The sequence below is a fragment of the Carassius gibelio genome, chromosome B2 (assembly GCF_023724105.1).
Source record: "Carassius gibelio isolate Cgi1373 ecotype wild population from Czech Republic chromosome B2, carGib1.2-hapl.c, whole genome shotgun sequence".
Lineage (NCBI taxonomy): Eukaryota > Metazoa > Chordata > Actinopteri > Cypriniformes > Cyprinidae > Carassius > Carassius gibelio.
Genome location: NC_068397.1, coordinates 15,219,162 through 15,240,263, shown reverse-complemented (window position 1 = coordinate 15,240,263; position 21,102 = coordinate 15,219,162). Strand labels below are relative to the sequence as shown.

Below are 21,102 nucleotides of genomic sequence, written 5' to 3'. Positions count from 1 at the left end.
TTATATCTAAAGCACTTGAATTCTCATCGTGTATGAAATGTGCTAATAAACAAACTTGCCTAGCCATTAGAACAACCATATCCAAGCGGAATTTACCTGTCTCGAAAACCAGCCAATCCCTGTTGGCGGCGGTACCCCGGATGTTCAAGCCTGCCCTTGATCTTTGCGTCATATCTATATGCACCTAAACACATATGGGTTGTTGCGTTCCTCTGGCGCCATCATACACAATGCTTTGTTGTTGTAAGTTGTGGATGTAAATTGCATTATCAGATGATTTCACTTCAACTCGTTTTCTATGCTTAAATATATATATAAAGCAAATATGTTTTATCGGACAATTTTTGTCGCATGCAATCCACTAAAAATCTAGCTCCGTCACACACACGCACACACAAACAAACAAGCAAATTGAGTTTAGAAGGTTTTATTATATTTTTTTCGTGGTAGCATTTAATTTGAGAACACAGCAAATAAAGTCGAGGGTCACAAAGTTACTTCAGGTTTGGCTTTATCACACCCCTTTCACAACAGACAAGATGTTCACCATATATCTATTAACAACATAGTGCCAAGAGAAAGCAAGTCTTTACACAATCACTCAGACAACTAAATTAATGTGGATCTGCACTGACTTTACACAGCGGACTGCATTGGAGAAAATTAACTTTGAAGGGAGGAAAAAATAGCTATATTTATATGCATACAAATGCATGCATATGTGACGACTTTTATGGATATATAGGTATAGGCATGTATGCGTGAGTGTCTGTCTAATGGATAAGTGAGTCTAGCGTTATCATATGCAATATATAATTGCACATAATTACTGAAATGATCCAGTGTAACATGAACATGTTATTTTTTATTTTTTGTATTTTTTAAGTCCCAAAATCTTTTAAGGCAAACAGCAGATCTAGTTCTGGAGATGTGATCCATATCTGGAGCCATGATTTTAGAACACCGGTAAACACAAATTTGGCATTAAAATAGGAATATAGAGCCAGAGTTTCTATACAGCGAGGAGGATTGGGGGCACGGATACAAGGAGTCAAGGCAGATGGCAGGACCAAACTAAAATAAATGAAGTAAAAGATTACCTTAAAATGGTGTCAAAGGGGTTTTGGAAATATCGCAATACTGCTGCAGTTTCAAGCTCTATACATACAGTATAGAATTTAAGCAAATTCAGTACAGAATTCTAGCTCGGTCAACGTACACCAAAGCAAGAAATGATAACTATATATACAGAATGTAAATGATAAATACAGATTTAAAACAGTCCTGCTTTTTTCTTCTTCACTTTGATAACAGCTGTTCCTTTTTTAGACCAGCTCTACGTTCCTTTTATTTTGACTTAAGGGTTCGCCACAGTTTTCATTGAATGCACCCACATAAACTGATTAAAATACTATAGATGACTTTGTAGCGTTTAATACAGTTTAGCTTGAAGTAAAATGGGCGAAAAAAAAAAAAAAAAAAGACAATTTGCAGAGAAACAAACAATTATATTTACCATAATAACTCCAAAGCTCCTGTCTTTTTCTTTACTAGTAACCATATAATGTCTGCTGTAGCCCAAACAGGCTTCAGGAGTTTGTCAGGAGATTTGAAGAGGACCTGGATTTATAAATATATTTTTTTTGTTGTATGGTTTTGGACAGCCATCTAACATATGATTTGAATCCGGGGCCTGGGCTGTGGGAGGTTAAGAAAATGTTAGTGGGCCCGACCAGTCCAGTAGAAACGTAAGGGGCGGAGGGGGACGTGGAGGTGACTGGAGGGTAAAGGGTAGTGCTCAGCAACAGCCCCCTCCGGCTTGCTGTCCTCCCTGACTGCCGCCAATCGTGGAGTTAGTGGCAGCATGCTGGGGTCCAATCTTGATGCCGTTAGCCTGTAAACACAAATAAAACATGTTAAGACACTTAAACCCTCATTTCCATTTCAGATGACAAGACCTCACAAAGTTAAGAGCACATGTGAAAAGATGGTGATTTAGTACTGTCACATAACGCTGTTATTATGCAGAAAATACCAGCCCCTGTAGGCCTGAATTAGTGGGCCGCTTTTGTCAGCACTGAGGCGGGAGAACCTCTGGAGTGTTATTCCAGCGGTAACACAGAGACGCAGGGAAACCTGCCAGAGCTTTAAAAACACACACACCCAAGCTGGTGGCACTTTCATTCATCACACAAAGGTATCTATCTCCTGCCAACTTTTCCCTTAAGCGGGCTCGCGTTCAAAACCGACACGTAGTAGCGAGGCTGCACTTCTGTAAAGTTCTCAGGAAACTACAATGCGTCAAATCTGATTTATAGTGATCTGGGGTGAGCTCACATGTGAGCCTTGAGGTTCCTGGCCAGGATCTCTATCAGCTGATGCGGTTTGGACTCTGTGCCTAAACTTAAAAAAAAAAAAAAAAAACTTTTCCTACTACTGCAGTAAAATAGCTGCAGTGGGCTCTCCTCCATTAAACTGGCTGTAAGATGTGAGGAATTTACGTGTTGGCTCCCAGCCAATAGAGAGAAACTGAAGGGCCGGAGGGCTTGTGTGGAGCTTTCCCTGAAGTACATCTGCGTTCCTGGTTAGTCATCATCCTGCTCCTTCCTCTCACTTCAGTTGTACATTCATTATAATTCTATAAGTATTCACAACCATTACATTTCTGAACATTTTAGAGGCGGTTTCATTGCCTGCAATCACATGCAAACCAGTATTATAATAACTACTATGCTCTATTGGCTATTACATCGGAATTTGCATAGATTTGAGGACAACAATGTGGCTACTGTGGGAAAACATCACCACTGTGCAAAGGGTATCAACCATTCAATGTGAGCCTCTAATATATGATTTAACCTTTATAAAACCTATTTTTCATGAAAAACAATGAAGTGTTTGTCATATTAGCAGCTGTAGTTGCATGTATAATTAGCTAAACTTTGAATGAGTTAAATTAAAAAAAAGTTTGAATCATCATGTAGTCCAACCTAAGAATTCACAACATTGGCTAAGCTGGTCACACAGCCACAATGTTTACTTTTTTGTGGTTGTCTCTGTATATTAAATAGGGAAACTAGCAAGTCTGTGCTGAAGGTTTCAGAATCTACCCACCAAACCATACATAATAGATTTCAGTGTAATGCTACAGGAAGTCCTCTTGACCCAATTATTTCTAACTTGTAACAGCAAACAAAAGAATGGGCTTCCTTGTCATATGGGTTACCTCGTTGTTTATATCAAAGACTCCCTCCTGGATCTTTTCATAAATTTCCTTGGCCGTGTTGATAAATGCCTGAAACACAAAAAGAGCCATATGTTATCCTTGTGATTAAAATGCCACCCTTCAACTGCTTTATCTGATAAACTCAAACAGAACCTCAATGAGACCAATGCAAAACACAGCCAATATTGGACACAAAACAATACCGCATACTGGAATCAATATAATTCATGAATAAATTAGATCAGCTTGACATAATCAAAGAGTCAGAGCTTCTACAGTTAATGGCTGGTGCCCCCATCTGGCCGAAAGTGATGTTGTCTATTATTATTATTGGAATGGAGCACACAGTGGTCACCCAGAGAAAATAAACATGACCGTGTGCACGGCTCACCTGTAAAGTGTTAAGCCCAGCTACTGGCAATTTGAAGCATAATTAACAGAGCAGCTTTGCTTTTTTTGGTGCAACTCCCTCTCAGCTCTCCAGAGCCATCAGTCCTCCGCGGCTCAATTACCACCGAGAGAGAAAGAGATGGCTGAGCGAGTGCCGCAGATGTGTGTGTGTGGCAGGGAATCTATGAATATGCATGAACCTTAAATAGGAGATTGAAACGTCATAAAGGGGTGGGGGGAAGGGTCAGGAGAATTCACACGACACTAATGAGACAAATTAATCATCGAGGCGTCTTATGGTGGGAGGATGGGGGGGCTTCCACAATTTAACACCCCCTGTTCTTTGAAAGCCAGCTCTAAGCCCAGCTTTAGCTTCTTGGCTTCCACTGCAGAGATCCGAATGTTTCTCTAGGGTGTTATCTATATGCATGTATGTGCATGTGTTCTCACACAAGAAGCCAAACATAAATCACGACACGAGCACTGAAGATCTCGGAGACACACAAGTGCTGTTTTACCTCTTCTACGTTTGATGCAGTCTTTGCAGAAGTTTCCATGAAGATCAGTCCGTGTTCTCTGGCAAAGGCCTCGCCTTCCTCTTTCTTCACCTCTCTCCGTGACTCCAAATCACTGCCATGAGGAAACAGATCCGATTTGAATTCAGATTACACCGGACTGTGAAGAACTACCATTCAAAAGTTTGGGCTCAGTAAGATTCATGTTTTTTTTTTTAAAGGCTCTTACATTAACAAAGGCTGTGTTTATTTGATTAGTAATCCAGTAAAAACAAAACTATTGTGAAACAAACTAACTGCTTTCCTTTTAATGCATTAAAATATCATTTTTTGCAGTCATGGCAAAGCTGAATTTTCATCAGCTATTACTCCAGTCTTCAGTGTCACGTGACACTTCACAATTAATTATAATACGCTGAATTCGTATTCAAGAAACATTTCTTATTAACTATGCTGAAAACAGCTTAATATTTTTGTGAAAATGGCGATAGATTTTTTCAGGATCATTTGATGAATAGAAAAAGATTCTTTTTTTTGTGCCCTTGCTGCCACTTTAGATTAAATTAACTTTTCCTTAATAAAAGTATTAATTAGAGACATCATGTGTTTGAATAGAAGCACTAGCACTTACTACATATTAGTTACCAATATATCATCCAAACAAATTAATCTGCTGATATTTGACCAAATATTTGAAATTGATCATTAGCCAATAAACACACCTGCTCAAAAAAAAAGTGATGTTGAAGGAATTTAAAATGGAAAAGTGAATGTGGTGTAAAGTTTAGATCCACAAGTCATTTTAGAAATGCGCTGTACTCTCATTTGTCTCGTCATTTGCTGCAATTAAACGGTTACGAGCCAAAAAATACAATAAACCATTTATATCAAGATGTACTAGATAAATTAATACATACACGAAACTATGTAGCAATAATGATATTAGTAATATAAATATTAAAATAAAAATGTATAGACCTTTTATTTCCGATGAGCATGATGACCATGTTAGAGTTGGAATGTTGACGAGCATCTTCTAACCAGGTTGTCAAGTGGTTAAACGTGTCCCTTCTGCAAATATAACAAACATCCACACAACTAAATAAAAAACCATAACCAATTAGAAGTGAACAACCTTAAAAGTGAAATACTAAAGATAAGATAATAAAGCAAAGGAGCAGAACAGAAATATGAGAGCCACAGGAGTTGGGTCTCACCTTGTGATGTCATAAACTAGCAGAGCCCCGGCTGCACCTCTGTAGTATGACCTGGTGATTGAGCGGAAGGACTCCTGTCCGGCCTGAAACACACACAGACGCTAGGATCACATCACTAGTAAAAGCCTGTTTACGAGGAACAATCGCTGCCAGCGATGTCCACTGGGTATGACGCGTCTTCACCACAGTCCCTCCAGGCTGCTGTTGCCCTAGGAACTCCAGCTCTAAGAGACCACAGTGTCTCCTCACCACCAACTCTCCATCCCACAATGCTTCTCCAATGCGCCAGCCCCCAGCGCACGGACACCGTTCATCAGAGTGTCACAATGTAAGATGGTCTCTGGTCAACCCAACCCCTTTGACAGCAGGCAAACAAGCCAGGAGCACGTATTTGAATTCAATAACCCTTTCCCCGGGGCAGCTGTTAACATTAGAGTTAATGGAGCCCATTGTGAATAAATGATGGATGACACCGTTATGCCTGCCATCTGCTGGAGTGAAAGGTTACAGGAAGGCCAGACATGCAGATTCCTCCTGTTACTTCATCCAACACTCCCCCATCTTCTCTAGCTTTATCACACAGCTTGTTGAAATAACCTTGAAATAAATTATTAATGGTGCATTTAAAGACACACTAGCATCTAGATGACATCATCGCAACAGAACCACACTGAAAAACCACTGTGTGATTACCCCTAATTATCCCGACTCAGGATTTTTCCTGAGATAGCCTCACCCATGCAAACTGGCTATAAAGAGGAAAACATCTTATTTAATGTTTAACATGACTTCTTTTAATTTGCACAGAGATGTCATTAAAAATAAATAACTGGCATTATTACAAATAAAAAAAATAAGCATTTCGATGTATAAAACAAATGTTGCTATGACCATGAGCTCATGGATGGGATATCATTCATCCGTTGTCTCCCTCTGCTGGCCAAAATGTTTATGCGCAATTGGGACATTATCTTTCATCAACATTGTTCATAAATGCATTTCTTATACAAGGAGGATTGAACAAGTCTGCTCCTGAATGAGTCAAAATATTGACTGCTATACTGTACAAACATTTATACACGTTGGCAAAGCATTGATCCATGTCGTTCTGAGTAGTTTAAAAAAGCCCTGTCATTTAAACAAACATATTCGATTACAAGGAATGCTTATAAAAATAAACTATTTCTCAGAGTGGCATATTTTGAAAGACATGGATTGAAGACTACGTGATCCACTGAAATATTTCATTTGAGGTCTTTGCCTATAACGAACTGCAGCTGTAATCACAGAAAAAAAAGGAAAGAAAACAACCTCTCTTTATTTTATAAAGAAACTATTAAATTGATCAAGTGACAAAATAAATTTGTAACAAAAGATTACGATGTCAAATAAATGCTATTCTTTCGCACTTTCTATTAAATCAAGAAATGCATCATGACATTCTTCAGGTTTCAGGACAGCTGCTTGTTACGAAGTTTCTTAAGCAGCATATTAGAATGATTTCTCAAGATCATGTGCACTGAAAATTGGCATAATGCCTCCTGAAAATTCAGCTTGGCCATAACAGGAATAAATTACATTTTAAAATATATTAAAACAGAAAACAGCTATTTTAAATTGCAACACTGCACACGGGTATTGCAAATACTCCTGCACACGGTTTCTCTTTTTACAACAGAAATGTGAATTCTGCCGGTGTTCAGACAGTCTCATGCATACAGATACAGATTCGGGTAAGAATCGCCTAGGGCTGTCAAAATAGCTGAAAACCTAAATTCTAATTTTTTACTTAAATATGATAAAAATTCGAATTGTATTCGAATTTAAAATGCATAATTTCAGTTAGGTTGAAGAAAAGCTTTTTGATTCTCTTCTGAGGCTCAAGAGCGCATCAGGCAAAATATTACTGCATGTTTATTCAAAGCATTAGAATACATGACTGTGAAAAAAACATAATATTTAAAATAATGTTTATGAATCAATTATTATTAAGTTGCTTAAAGAACTATAAACAAAACAGCATAATGTATGCATGTATTGTTAAATGAATAAATAAGAGCGGAAAACCAGTCACACAGAATACATTTTTTCATTGAAAAACATGAGATGCAGTGGGATGGGGAACAAAAACCCAACATAAAGTCTTGAGTTAATTAAAATAAATAATAATTAATTTTACATGTCTTTCTAAACATGCAGCTCTCTTGTGCGAGACGCGAGTCCAACAGTGTCCCAATGTGCGAAATATGCGTCCTGTGTGAACGGCTTGGTTTCAGTTTTGATGTAAACAAAATCTTCTCCACATTGATGTTCTTTTTTTTTTTAAGTGACTTCAACTGGATAGGATAACATAACCTTATAATGCAATGGCACATACATCGTCATTGCATCTCGTGCGCGTACACGAGGTGAAAGATGAGAAAGCAGATACTGCGTGTAAAGCTCGTCTGCCTTTGAAAGTTGTGTAGAGACAGCTGTGCGCGCGGCAAAATGGATGGAACACGTACCGGCGCTCATAAGGCAGCTTCCTTAATGCACACCTACAATTCGAATGCGCATTCAATTCGATGAATATTCGAAAAAATTAATTCCACACAGCCATGTTGAAGCCTTGCAGTAAATGTTTTGCATTATGGCAGTCCACTCTGCTTATTGTTTTTCGAAAATGTTGCACTCCTGTTTGTCATTGTGCACGTAACTTCACGCCAATAAATCATCAGAAATATTGGTCTTTAGCTATATATTGAATCTTTACATTCCTCCGGCCTGGTGTCCGTGGATTTACCTATATTTGGTGTTATTTGCCGTATAAAACTTTAGACATGCAAAATCGATTTTACAATCGGTTCAATGAACATTCATCACTCAAATCCAACAGGATTTTTTTCACAAGTGACAAGCCAAGAAAGCAAAGTAAACGTTCTCTCATTTGTAAGTTGCATTGATACGTAGCGGTGGATGCAAGTAAAACAGTACCTCATTTTTTTCTCACCTGAAATTCATGCAATAAACATGTTTTTGACAAAGATTTAAATTTGTTTATGGTCTATATAGCCTGCATCAAAATGAGGTTTGCAATGATGCGCCCGAAGGCACGGGTTGAAGACCCAGTCAGTGACGTCATGATATGCTAATTTGTTTAAATTCACACTGACGTCATCACCATCACAAAAATGTACTTTTTTTTTTTTTACATTGAAACTTGGAGAAAAAAAAAAATATAGACCCTTTTTTAAAAAAAAAAAAAATTACTGTTACTGCAAACCAAAATATTTTTAAGGATGGCCTGAGCCATAAAAAGTCCGGATGCTCGGTGTTATTTTCATGGATTTTATATTAGTTTTTGTGGTGTTTCTTATTTTTAAGGCATGTTTAAACGTCACCATAGTGACCAGAATCAGTTAAAAAAAAAGTGGGTTAGGGGGCAGAGAGGATGTTATTCATGTTATGTTGTTGGCACGATGAAAAGATAAAAAGGTTGGGGACCACTGCTCTAACCAGTGAAAAAAAAAAAAAAAAGAGCCAGATAAGCAGTCCACATCATAAAAATGACCCAGTTAGAAACCTCTTCTCCATGGAAATCATTTTGAGCATGTCATCAGGTTTGTTGACATCTATTTGGAGGGCAGGGCTTTAGAAAGAGATCATGTGGATGAAGCAAGGGCTGCAGGTTTACCCCTGCTGGTTATAGTGGTTACTACACCATTTAGCTGCAAAGAGCATCTTCCACCTCTAAAGGCTGATATATACTTCTGCAGCCGATCATTTTGGGGAGGCTCTTAGAAAGCTGAAATTGGTTAATTTCTCTTGGTCTAGTAAACTGCAGGGGACTTTGTTTTGATGCCAATCAGCACTGTCATTATTTTCCTGTGTCTCTAGAGTCATTACTCTCCTAAATCCCAAATGTCTCCTAAAACCTAAATGTCATGTGACCGGCTCAAAGTGACCTGGCAGCAGAAATGAACTCCCTCGGGCATACTGCTGCATTAGCATTTTTGCATGGCCAAATCTGTCTAATCAGGAATAAACTTTCCCACAACACGGTCTCTGTGTCAGTTTCATATGTCAGCCATAGTAACACTCGCATCATTTACTAAGGGCTGATCAAACTGAGTTACCACACAGAGATCAAAACAGCAGACCAAAAATGTTAAGTCATTTTCTACACAAATAAGGTGCACAGAAAGAGTCAGATGACTTCAATCTTACCGTATCCCAGATCTGAAGTTTTATCTGTTTGCCATCTATAGTGATCATTCGCGCTCCAAATTCAACACCTGTCGAGACAAATGAAGGCAGAGCTTGATTCGGGACTCCTGCAGCAGCACAGGACACTGAACACATCACCTCACATTTACATCTACAATACTGATCAGATCTTCCATTTTAAATCATTAGCAATATAAAACTTGACAATACGGTTATCAAATGGCAACTTTAAATACATTTGAATGCATTTATGGAGTAGATGGAGCCCGTTCACCCGCACTACAAATTTCACTATTAAGTGCTTACAGAAGGTTCCTTATAAAAATACTTCAAGGAGACTGGCACCAGTCTGCTTCCCGTGCTAATGATACCCATTCCCTGCTGTTTTAATTAATGAGAGAATATGTGGTGGAGTTAAAAGAGCCTTACCGATAGTGAGATCATGCACCGGCTGAAAGCGCTTATCTGTAAACTGTAATAATAGGCACGACTTCCCCACACCTGCAAAGCAAACACAGAGGGTCACACGTAAATAGTCACAATTAGCCTCAGGCCAATACATCTGCTCTATCCCATTACATCAAAACCATTTGTTCAGGATATTATTGAAAAATTGTAAAAAGTGACGAGAGTAGAATTGGTCTTCCACTCTCATCTTACTTCCAAAAAATGTGCATAAACATACAAGGTTTAATTAAAGCCATTGTAAAACCATATCATTATTACTGCTAAAATTAATGAGAATAAAATAACTCTTGCACAGAGATCAATATCAGACAATTTAAAGGGAGACACATAAGGGCTGATGAGTTTGATACAGCATCAAAGACAAATTACCTGATAGGAAAAAAAGATATCTCCTATATTTAACATTTAGTGTTTGATGTAAATTAAAAAAAGCAAACAAAAAAATAAAAGCTCACCTTTAATTAGTTTTTTTCTGTGTACTTTAAACTATATACTTGTTTCTTATTAAATATATTACCTGCTCCTTTAATGTGATTCCATATTTAATGAACTACGTTAGGTAAAATCAGTTCAAGACATTTTATATAACCGGCATAACTAAATAACCCATCCCCAAAAATAAGATTAGAAGATCTGCCATGATACGCAAAACAGGTTAAGTGCTTATGACATTAGGAGGAGGCGTTACCATGAGCAACAGCCGTTGCCAAGCAAACAAGCAGCATTCAAAGAGCGCTCACAAGAGAGATGCATGGAGACAACACAACAATGATGAAATTACAATGAGCAGACTACACTCTACATACTGAACAATAGAAACTAACGTGGAAAAACTTGTGTATTGTCTCTTGTGGATAATTGTGACACTATAAATTATCTGGTAACAGCTGGATGTTGTTGCTTAAATCTATTATTATATCTATGACAATATGTTCATGGCAAGCAACTGAAATCAAACTAATAAGGATGAGATGCTTTTGGTTTACTTTGTTGAAACTAGTTTGCATATATGCATGTACCACTTTAAGAAAAAATTGCAATTTCACGATGCCTTGTAATGAGCAGCTAGATCAAGTTGCAGATGAGCATCATCTGACCTGGGTTGAGCAACATGCAAATGCACAAACATGTTTACACATCACTTTTACAACAACAAACCCAATTTTACGGTTGTTCAGCGTTTTGTGAAACGCATTAGGGATTGTAGAGTTTATGATGGTTGGTTTGGACTTGATCACAGTTCAAGGCCTGATACAAAAGGAAGAAACTCAATCACTCTAGATGTGTCAAGTTAGGTAAAAAGTTGAAATGCAGGGGCTTAATAACATACTGATCATCAGATGTTATGGCACAACCTGTACTAAGGCGTAGTTGTCAAGATTAAATGGATACTACAACCAAAAACTAAAATCTTGCCATAAATTTACTCACCCTCGTGTTGTTTAAAATCTGTATGACTGACATTCTTCTGTGGAACATAAAATGTTTTTTTGAGACGTTATATTTTTAGCCCATACGATAGAAGTCGATAAGCAAAACTGTTTGGTTACCAACATTTTTCTAAATATCTTCTATGTTCCACAGAAGAAATTCATCAAGGTTTGAAATGCCATGAGTGCGAGTAAACAGAAATGTTTCTTGCTGGGTGAACTATTTCTTAACTCATTTATGTTAGCGATCACATTTTGAGTATACTCAGACTGACAGACACTGTTTAGCTGTAAAAAGATAAAGAATATAAAACGTGGTTCAGTTTTGCAAAAAATGTTGAGTGGCCACCACTACAGTACATCTCCACATGAGGCAGGAAAGAGGCTTCTCAGTAAACGAAGCAATCCTACCTATTATTCTGTCGATGAAAAGCTTGTTAAAGGTTACATTTGCAGCACAATAGACCACAGTTTCAAGATGCATTTAAGTACACCAACAAAAGAGTCTTCCTCATGATGATTTTGATGCTGTAAGATTCAGTGCAACAAAATCCTCAATACAACATTGGTCGTACAGTTGAATCTAGTCCAATGTAGGAAAACAATGAGCATACGGTTATTAAATGCGGGGGAAGAAAAATGCATTATTTGGGAAAAAGGGTCCCTGTCCTACTTTATATTAAGTGTAAGCTACTTAAGTCAATATATACAGAGAGAGAAAGAGGGTGTATGGTATGTATTGGTTTAAGGGTGTGTTAAAAGGTACTGGTAGTGTCAACAGTGTCATTTCAAATGTAACTACAAAAATTACTCACAGAGAGTGGTGGCTCTTTAGGGGAGGCATAGCTTGCCCAAAATTTTGAGGTGAAAAGGGGCAGAGGATGATTTATTGTTAATCCAATTCACAATTCATTTCAGTTAATGTTTCAGAATGTAAATTTCCGTTTGTTTGTAATTTCACAGCTGTAACACTATATCATGTTACTGAGGTTTAAGTTGAAAAGTGCAGATTTTCTATTGCAAATGCGCCGAATCTGCTGATGCAATTACAACTGCTGAATGATACAGAAGCGGAGGGGGACGCCAGGGGAGGGCTGAGCTCACGAGTCTCTGTTGGTAAAAAATAAAATAATAAATTAGCCAATCAGCATTGAGTGTTCACTTTCAGCGCTGAGGAGTGTTGAGAAAAGAAACCTTGTAGACGAGGCTATGCTCGCTTCTGGTATATCAACCAATCATCATTGAGAAGTAAATTACCTGATATTAGTTTGAACGTCTCCCACTGCGCTGATAATGTACCTAGTACTTATAAGTAGCAATATTGATCGTCAACAGATTTACCAAGCTGTCATTCAAACGGTGTATATACAAATTAAATATAAAGGGAGAACATGCCTAAGATGGATATAGGCTACAGCAGTCGGCTTAATTAAATAGCAAAACAGGCAGCTCTCTTTTAACACAGACTTTTAAGAAGGGATGGATGTTTGCTTCAAGTGAAAGGCCAGGTAAGTGTAAATATATTTTCCTCGCTGTATGGGTGTCGTGTTCTTTACATTTTCAGACTAAACAAAAAAAAAAAAAAAAAAAAGCCATTTGAAAGAGATTAAGCAATATTATTAGCAATAATAATAATGATCGGCAGGGATCCCCAGACCAAAACAATTAGTGTGCCTCTTCTATTTTATGACCCACGAGCCACCACTGCTCACAGCTGGAATTAAGCATGAATGTTTGTTTTTTTTTAAATATAAATGCAAGTAACAAAAAAACATGTCTGTGCACAATTAAGGCACTGTATCAAATGGATATTTTTTAACGTTAGTACGTAGTAGTGAAAGACTTAATATAAAGTGAGCCTGAAAACAGAAACAAGCAAAACCAAGATGTAAAATCATTTGGACAATGTTGGATGGCATTCAGCACCAGTAGCATATTTATGTTTATTATCTAGCAAAATATTTATACTGAAAAAAAGAAAACCGTGCGTAACTTGTGGAGGGATGAACACTTTTGAAGGCAGAAATACATCTTTCCCGTATCTCTTGAGGAAAGGCCTACAGTGACAAACCTGGTGAGAACACTAGCAGGCCACAATTACACGGGGTTACCAGCATCAAAACACAAACTGTCAGATCATGACTGATCGATGGGAGCCTGGAGTAAGAAAACAAAGGAATATACTTTATAGCCATTGCTCACTAAACGGGTTTTCCTCTGATAAGCAAACGCCATTTTCAGAGGTGTACGTTAAATAGCTGCTAGCAAGGTTGGCTACCTAACATTAGCCAGGCTGATGTGGCCTTTAATTGGGCTAGAAAAAGATGTACCGTTATACAAAACAAGCAAACACCGAGCTAGACGCACTGACACGCACACAGCATGTTGCTTTTTGCTCTACGTGTCATGCGAATAGAAAGCTGAGATGCTGCTGTTGTTATTGAGGCAGACAGCTGATGTGAAGCAGCGCTTAGCTTGGCTGCTAGCTCCCCCCACCCAGCCGAAAACAAAAGACCGTGAGAGCCTTATAACTGCACACCGCTGCCGTGACACGAAGCACACGCTTAGGAATCGACTTTATGTATGCGATAGTGCCAAGGCTAAGAGCTAACGAGGCAGCTGGAGAGAAAGGCAGATTAAAAACAGGCTGTCGGTCCTCCCACCCTCGCGCCTCTGACTGAACCACGTCATTGAGTCCAGCACTGCGGAAATAAGAGACTCGCGCTCGCTGCTTACCCGTGTCTCCGATTATGATGTATTTGAAGAGATACGCGTACGCCATGGCCAACCGGTCCTGTAGCAACCTGTCTTGGCCTTACTAAAATGGCTCCTTGAAGCTAAAACCGTAGAGAAGAGTGTGTGTGTGATATATGCCTCCGCTAAGCCAGCCCTTTTCTCTCCTCGACGGGAAGGAACAATAAACAGCTCGAGCTCCAGCCGGTCTACGTCACGCGTCCCGCCTTCGCCACGCACGCAGAACAGTGGAGGCTGTGGACTACACCGGAAGTTCACTTACCTAACCGCGGTGTGTGCGTGTGTCAGGTCAATGTCCGTCGAGAGGGCAGAGGGACAGTATTTATAGTAGTATATTTATTGTTAAGTAGACGTGAAATGAAAAATACATAAACTTACATCACTGGTAGTAGTTATAGAATTGTTTTAGTCCCTACTCTGAATTACGAGCGGATTTAGTTCCCTTAAACAGAGTTCCTAGAACTAAATCTGTTCCTAGTTCCTGTGATTTCTAACACACCGAAAGACGAGTATTCCAGCTCTAGGAATTAAGAAAAGGTTCCTCCTGTGCTATTCACCCACCTCCACATTTGCAATGCCCACATCTCAAAATCCAGACAACAACTGATGCATAGAAGTCACCACCATAAATGTTTTCAATAATCTGTTACTCTCAGATGTACATCACAATACAGAGGAAAATATATTTTTCTATTTGTTTTATCAGGGTTTAAAAGGCACAGTCCACCCAAAAATGAAAACTGTCATAATTTACTCACCCTTAAGTTGTTCCAAACCTTTATGGATTTCTTTCTTCTGCTGTACACCAAATAAGATACCACCAAACAGTTGATAGTAACATTGACTATGAAATAATACAACCCCAATTTAAAATTCAATAAAAAATAAAGAAGCTGTGATTTGGTCATTCACACAACCTTTATTTAATTGACAAAAGTACAAAGAAAATATTTCCAATGTTGTCATTGACCAACTTAGACCTAATTGTATTTTGTAAATATTGGCTGCAACACACTCCAAAAATAGTTGGGAGAGAGGCATGTTTCACTGTGTCACATCAACTGTCCTTTTAAAGCTGCAGTAGGTAACTTTTGTAAATATATATCTTTTACATATTTGTTAAACCTGTCATTATGTCCTGACAGTAGAATATGAGACAGATAATCTGTGAAAAAAATCAAGCTCCTCTGGCTCCTCCCAGTGGTCCTATTGCCATTTGCAGTTACAGACCGCTCCCGGTAAAAAACAACCAATCAGAGCTGCGGTCCGTAACTTTGTTTGTGTTCAAAATGTAGAAAAATGTATATAATAAGTGAGTACACCATGAATCCATTTTACAAACCGTGTTTTTAGCTTGTCCTGAATCACTAGGGTGCACCTATAATAAGTGTTTATATTCAGACTATTTTAGATTGCTTCGGGGGTACCGCGGCGGAGTAACCCAGTACCTTTGTGATTCTTCATAGACAGAAACAGAGAGAAGTAGTTCCGGCTACGATGTTCTTCTGCAAGACGCAAGCAGTTCTGTTTATTAACCGCTAGAGCGTCAAAAGTTACCGACTGCAGCTTTAATTACAATCTGAAAATTAAGCTGATACTAACTGATACTAACTAGTTTTGCATGCAAAATGTTTGTCCAATCTTGCTTGATACAAGACTTGAGCTGCTTATCAGTCAATAGGCCTTACTGTCTGATTCTTCTTTTCATAATGGGTCATACATTTTCAATAGGAGACAGATCTCTTGGCCAATCAGTCACATCCACAGGTGTCAATGAAAACACACTGTTAACACATGCAGAAATAGACCTTGCATTGTCTTGATATAATATCCATGGACTTCCCATAAAAGTTGTCATCTTGATTGCAGTATATGTCTCTGTACACTCCCCATATATGCATTTGGTAATGCAGTGGTAGACTGTGTTAAATGACAGCGGTTTTATGAAGTGTGGATATGTTTAACACCACAGCATGATGGGTTTTTTATGCAATGTCATCTGAGGACTCAAAGGTCATTTGTTTTATGTCAAATGCACTTTAAATGCAATTAAATGCAAGACTAAATACCTTAAAGTATTTTTCATAAGGTGTTCAACAGGTTTTGAAGGCAAAGTGCTGTACGAGTATTAAACAAACTTAAGAACATAATCAAGAAAACAAAAAGACAAATCAAAGATTTCACACCCTCACACCCTCAAATGCATCTTGACATAAGAATTTATAGATATTTCATCAGATAAGACATCAGACATTTTTTTTTGCTGCATGAATGAATGAGGTATTTAAACATTGCTTAACGGGGAGCACACCAAAAGAAACTCTGGGTTCATTGAAAAAACCTGCTCCCCACCTATGTAATGCTCCTGATTAAGGTTTTTTGTGATTGTCTGGAAGTATTTTATTTTTTTAGTTTTTTTGGTTTATTTAAATAGAAGTTATAGGGAAAATTATCAGATAATCACATTCTTGATTTCACTGCATTTTATAAAATGTCCCAACATTATGGAAGTCAATGGCTACCAATAACTGTTTCAGGGTGAGTAAATGATGACAGAATTTCATTTTTGAATGAACTGTGAACTAGAAGGTTACATATCCCTCTATGCATAAGGTACAAAGTTGTCTCTTCAAGGGTACTGCCACAGTGACAAGCTGTTGTATCCCTAAAGGTAGAAATTTTGCACATTTTATATAATGTGGTTATTTTGGGGAAACGTCCCCAGCCTTTTTCCTGGTTCTTTGTCACTTAGAAGTTACATTTTTAGTCTTGTAATATTGAAAAACAAGTGTAAATTGTAGAATAGGCCTTAAAATATAAATAGGTATGATGCTGAATAAACAGAAAAGAGAAGATGAGAAGACGCTATACTATTTGGACTTACCCGAGAACAGGGCCGTATTAAGACAGTGTGGTGCCTCTGGTGTGTCACATCAGTCCAAAAATAAGTCCTGGTAAGGAAAAAAAACATTTATAAGTCACACTGGACAATAAGTCGCATTTATTTAGAACCAAGAACCAAGAGAAAACATTACCGTTTACAGCCACGAGAGGGCGCTCTATGTTTTCAGTCACTTTGTTTCAGTGTAGACTACAGGAGCACTGAGCAGCATAGGGCGCCCTCTCGTGGCTGTAGACGGTAATGTTTTAACTTTAACTTCAATGGTAAACAGGGAGAGCAAGTGAGAGTGCAGTCAATCGCTTCTGTGTCGTTGTCGTCCTGAGCTAATTTTTCACTCGTTTAAAAAAAAAAAATTCGATCCCTGAAACATTTTGAATTGTAGCTAAACGTCTAGCGTCCTTGTCTTTCTTTAACTTTCTTTTTGCAAAACCACTCAATTACCGTCTGTCCATTTTGATTCATTTTCTGTAGCCGTTAAAACCATAGACATCATATAAGTAGACGCCCTATTGGCCGCTGGGCGACGAGATTTGCGGCCGCCATCTTGAACCGGTCGTACTCTCCTAGTTTCGTTGCGTAGCAGCAGTTAAGATGCCAGAGCACTGTGCAGCATTTTCCTGTTCTAATCGGCGGAGCATCACAGGTACGGCTCGGGATTACTTTTCACAAGTAAGATTTAACATTACTATTATTACTACTATTGTTATTCGTGTTTGCGCATGTGATTTCAGGAAGTAATGTATATTAACCCTCTGATGGTCTTCGTTTCCTGTCCACACTCGTGTTTTTTGACAATAACATTTAATTTTGTAACAAGATAATATATATATATATATATATATATATATATATATATATATATATATATATATATATATATTACAAATGTAATTTTACTCTGTTTGTTAATGTTTTTACTCAACATTCGTGCAGTTTTTGGAGGATTTATGATATCTTCTAAATTTCTATAAATAAATAAATATTTATTTAAATAGGCTTTTTACGAAAAAAAAAACAGCATTTTATGTAAAATTCACTTTATAAAAGACACAGATTTCTAACTTTCTTTCATGGGGATAACATGTATAATTTTAAATTATTTAATGTAACATTTATACCCATTTTTGGGAAAATGAAGTTTTAAAATAAAAAAAAAAAATCACTTTTAACCACTAGATGGCTATAGAGCTCTATATGCTATTTGCTATTTGACTACCTGAAAGATATCTTTTCACAAGTTGGATTCAGTTGGATTAATATCTAAATATTATAAAATTACAATTATAAAAAAAAAAAAAAAAAAAAAAAAATCCTGTCATCTCACTCTCTCTCCCTCTTGGGTGGTTCTGCATTTTGCATGATTTTTTTTTTTAATAATTATAAGAGAGCAGTTTTCTTATAACCTCACAAGTGTGTGTGTGTGTGTGTGTGTGAGATGGAGAGAGAGGGAGAAGTGTGTGTGTGTGTGTGTGTGTGTGAGAGAGAGATGGAGAGAGAGAGAGAGAGAGAGGGAGAAGTGTGTGTGTGTGTGTGTGTGTGAGAGAGAGATGGAGAGAGAGAGAGTGAGGGAGAAGTGTGTGTGTGTGAGAGAGAGAGAGAGAGAGAGAACCAGAGAGAGTGTATATGTCACAAATTATAATAAATTGTTTCTTCTATCTGTTTCTGCTTCTCTATCATATTTATAGTGTGTGATTTATAAATATCCTACCTCACATATTTAGATTTTGGGCGTCTGGTCACTTATATATTATATCAGAATATTATATGTCACTGTATGACTATTATGAATATTAAAATACGCTGAATCATGTGTCCTGTATCATAGCTGCATGAATGACCTTTGCAGCAAAAAACCCACGTCAAAATCAGTTAGGTATTCAGTGAGATATGATTAATGCGCTGACAGCTGCACCTGGCAAACAAGTTACACTGAGAGGAGCAGGCGACCGGTCCAAGATGGCGGCTCCATGGCTCGTTCGTGCCAATAGGCAGAAGCGTTCGATGGGGCGACTACCTATATATGTCTATGGTTAAAACAATTACACAGTTGCGCGTACTTGTTGTGGACCAACTCAACTCTGACAGATTGGGGACGGAAGGGGGGACTGATAGTGGTCATGTAATCTTTATTTATTTATAATTTATTATTATTGTTGTTGTTAAGTTAGTGTTCATAAACGAGTTATGTGTGGTCTTTTAAGAATTTCAAGTTAATAATAAAACAATTTATTTTTAAAGCTTGTGTCATGTGGTGCCCCCCTAGTTGTTGTGAATGGTTGGTGCCCCTGGGCACACTGTCCCAAGGGCCCTTATGGATAATCCGGCTCTGCCCGAGAAAGTGTACAATTTATGATATCCTCCTATGAAAGTTTAACGAACCAATAAATACCAGCATGATCACTGTATAATATTGTCATGTTGTAGCTTAAACTGTAATTTTTGATTAGATAAATGTGAATTATTTTAGCAATCCTCATATTCCAGCGATTAAGTTATAGTATTTCTTTTCTTGATTGTACTGTTGTACTTGCACTGTTTCAAGAATACATTTTTATGTCAGCAATATCCTATCCATCAAACTGGAAAGCATGGTTGTTCTTGTTCAGACTGACACAGCAGTCAAAGTGAATGGTTATGCATACTCCAGTGCAATGGTGCTATTTGGCATTAAGTGCTTTGCTCTGGGCCACACTGATGGTGGTTCAGGACTCAAAACCATTTCACACGTGAAGGGGCAGGCAATGTCTATAAACCTCCTGTTACCAATCTCAATTTAAATTAATTTATTAGGACAATGTAAGATTTGTAATGCACTGTATGTATGTAATTATCTAATGAGTGGATGCACCATGTTGTGAGTTTTATGCTAATGATGGTTAAGGGATCAGAGATACCTTAGATACCCTAGATACTGATGAACTATTAAGATGCATGACCTTTAATGAACTTCCCCTGGAAACGTATTAATAGACTTAAGTACCATTTAGACTTGAAAGAATAGGTATAGTTCACCCAAAAATTTAATATTTATTTAAATTTTAATTACCCCAGGCCATCTAAGATATAGATGAGTTTTCTTTGTCAGATAAGGTTTGGAGAAATTTTGAATTACATCACTCGTTCACCTCTGAATCCTTTGGAGTGGATGGGTGCCGTCAGAATGAGAGTCCAAACAGCTGATAAAAACATCACAATATTTCACAAGTAATCCACTCGAATACAGCCATCAGTGAACATTTTGTGAAGTGAAAAGCACTGTGTTTATGAGAAACAAATCCATCAAGGAGTTTTAACTTTAAACTACTTCTGTCCAAAATATGAGCTAAATATTTCCTATTGAAGTCCATATTGCACTCACATCAAAATCCACAGACATATTTGCTTAGAACTGTTTTATACAGTTTTTGCTTTTAAACAAGGCTTTTTCTGTGCATATTATTCTCAGACAAGAGTCAGACAAGATTACTTTTTTAAAGCAATATTATGGATAAAGGACTCAAATTTGAGCTGGAAGTAATGACAATGACAAGGTAATTTTTATTTTTTATTTTTTTTGGGTAGATTTGTTTGCCTCCACTCGTTTAATAAGCAACGTCAAAGATGAGTCAGAAATGAACACATTAATTCGGTTGATCATAGTTCTGTACCAAACCACTCGTGTTCAGACTCTGAGCAGACTGTCACGTCTTGTAATGTCCACTAGAGGACAGTCCTGTAATCTGATGAACCTGCGTTCAAACAAGAACTACATTGTTCAGTGTAATAATTATTCAAAGAATTCAAATTAATTAATATTCCTCAATCCTGCTCAACACTTTATGAGACACAACTTCCTGACAAAATGCTCGTTTTGATGCCTGCTAATGCAGATTTCCCAATATATCTGATATCAAAAACTTAAATTTAATAAAGAGGACGCCAAGGTCACATGACATCCCTGTTCTAGTCCCTGAGCTTTGGGGAGTTAAACGACCTACTTATAATTAATTAT

General features: G+C 37.6%; 1 protein-coding gene across 1 annotated transcript; it reads right to left on the bottom strand.

Moving 5' to 3' along the window:
- Positions 1-411: 411 nt before the first annotated feature.
- On the bottom strand, positions 412-14,418 carry LOC127950998 (ras-related protein Rab-2A). The gene is made up of 8 exons (XM_052548549.1): positions 14,192-14,418; positions 9,987-10,058; positions 9,558-9,625; positions 5,349-5,431; positions 5,110-5,202; positions 4,135-4,246; positions 3,227-3,295; positions 412-1,894 (listed from the first exon to the last, which is right to left on the bottom strand). The coding sequence occupies exons 1-8, from the start codon at positions 14,235-14,237 to the stop codon at positions 1,799-1,801; spliced, it is 639 nt and encodes a 212-aa protein (XP_052404509.1). The 5' UTR covers positions 14,238-14,418; the 3' UTR covers positions 412-1,798.
- Between the last annotated feature and the right edge of the window lie 6,684 nt (positions 14,419-21,102).